At 39.8% G+C, this 1,797-nt stretch overlaps 1 protein-coding gene across 1 annotated transcript in view; it reads right to left on the bottom strand.

Moving 5' to 3' along the window:
• Positions 1 to 232: 232 nt before the first annotated feature.
• The window catches only part of LOC119324681 (probable protein S-acyltransferase 15), a 4,211-nt gene continuing 2,646 nt past the window's right edge, over positions 233 to 1,797 (bottom strand). Inside the window, exons 5-7 of the mRNA XM_037598452.1 lie at positions 1,019 to 1,117; positions 835 to 930; positions 233 to 643 (exon numbers count right to left, since the gene is read on the bottom strand). Of these exons, the coding sequence (XP_037454349.1) occupies positions 554 to 643; positions 835 to 930; positions 1,019 to 1,117 (285 nt within the window). The 3' untranslated portion in view covers positions 233 to 553. The remainder of the gene's footprint in view (positions 644 to 834; positions 931 to 1,018; positions 1,118 to 1,797) is intronic.

Below are 1,797 nucleotides of genomic sequence, written 5' to 3'. Positions count from 1 at the left end.
GTAATACTACAGTAAAAGGCCACAGTTTCTGGGAACAAACATGCCACGAAATATGCATGCTTAACTGAATTTTGAATGACTGTATCAGGCCGTACATCCTCATCTTGGATATTACAGTAAAATTTTACTGCAAAACAAACAACTGATCATCATTTCACCATACGCTCCAGTCTTTTTTTATAGCTGCCGAGATGCATCACTGCAGGTAGGGTCAGGATAACAGAATCAAGAATAACAGACAAAGCTTTCTTCCACATTTCCAATTTCCATTCCCTTTTTCAGACCTCAAATTGTGACAAACATATTCTGGTTACATTTGCAATTGAATGACTCAGTCAGTACACAACAGTACTCAAAACCCAAACTACTTTACAGCATACACACACATAATTTGAGGTGAGGTTTACATGATTTACAAGATTGTGAAACTGCCCGAGCTCTACACCTCTGCCTGGGTGACAACAACGCAATGGCAGAAATGATCAATCTGGTCAGCACATAAATTCGCACGTCTACATTGTGTTTATGCAGCAATGCTGTTCTTCGTCCTTGATCAGTTGTTTGTATTCTGGAACTCGGTGCCATCCTTAAGATGTCCTGTCGCGGTGGGGCAAAGCCAGCAGAAAACATTTGGGCCCATGATCTGGACAAATAAGTCAAAGGTTCAGATACCTAGAGAACCAACATAAGAAATGGTGAATAAAATTGAACTCTGTAGACCATGCTAAATTTTCAGCACCAGATTCAAAGGCCTAGAAACTGAAAATTCGATGATGGTAGAATTAAAAGTCTGATAGCGTTTTTGTTGTTGTTGCTGCGTATATATAGCCCTACCATTTGAATATTCTTCCTCGTGCCCTGATCAAACCGGTGGCGGTAATTCTGTCCACTCTTTTTTGCAAGCCACTTCGCTCTAACTGCCTCTCGATACTGATGACAAGGTGGCAGTAAATAATCAAACAATGGTAATGCCACCAACTGACAATGAGATGAATGCACACCTGGAACAGTAACTTACCTCTATGGTTGTCATGTTATGACATATGAGATAGATGTGCCAGCATAACAAAGAACCTATTGTCAAGCACAAGGAGAATAAGACAACACCAGCCAAGATCTGCATTTTTATGGTAGATCATTATTTGGTCCTTATTGTATGAAGCCAAACAATAAACAGAATAAATTGATGCAAACTAAAATAGAGAACAAATGTTACGCTCAGTTAAAGAATCATACAAGTTTATCTTACTTATACAACTCTGTCATATTTGTACTGGTGGTACAACCATGTTCTTTAATTTTAATGGTAATGCTCTTGCTAGACCAAAATTGAAGAGTTCCAAAAGCCAAAAGGCTCTTCAGCAAGTTAAGATTCCTCCATCTGTCCTGCAACTAAGTTACCAGAGTCCTTTTGTTTACTTTCCATGGTTAATGATCAGTTTCAGTTGAGTTAAAATCCATGAAAAACCCAAAACTCACAAGAATTGTGAGAAAAAGGAGATCCACTCTCTCAGATAATATAGCTATGGCCGATGGATATTGCAATCATTTCCATTTGGACCCTGAAAGCATAACCCCCAGCTACAAACACCAATACATGCTGGAGCCGGCGCATCCGCATCGGCTACAGATTCACCCCTGATACCTCCCATACAGATTCAACCCTGATACAGTCAACACGTATTGGTGTTTCAAGCAATTAAAAAAATATTGAATTCTCGAAACGTGGGGATGCCTCCCAGATACTTTCCTGATATGGCCCAACCCAGTGTATGTCTCAACCTAGCTATCCCGATG

Source organism: Triticum dicoccoides, chromosome 6B, assembly GCF_002162155.2.
Source record: "Triticum dicoccoides isolate Atlit2015 ecotype Zavitan chromosome 6B, WEW_v2.0, whole genome shotgun sequence".
Classification (NCBI taxonomy): domain Eukaryota; kingdom Viridiplantae; phylum Streptophyta; class Magnoliopsida; order Poales; family Poaceae; genus Triticum; species Triticum dicoccoides.
Note: the sequence above shows the minus strand (reverse complement) of the source record. Positions and strands in the feature narration are given on the sequence as shown.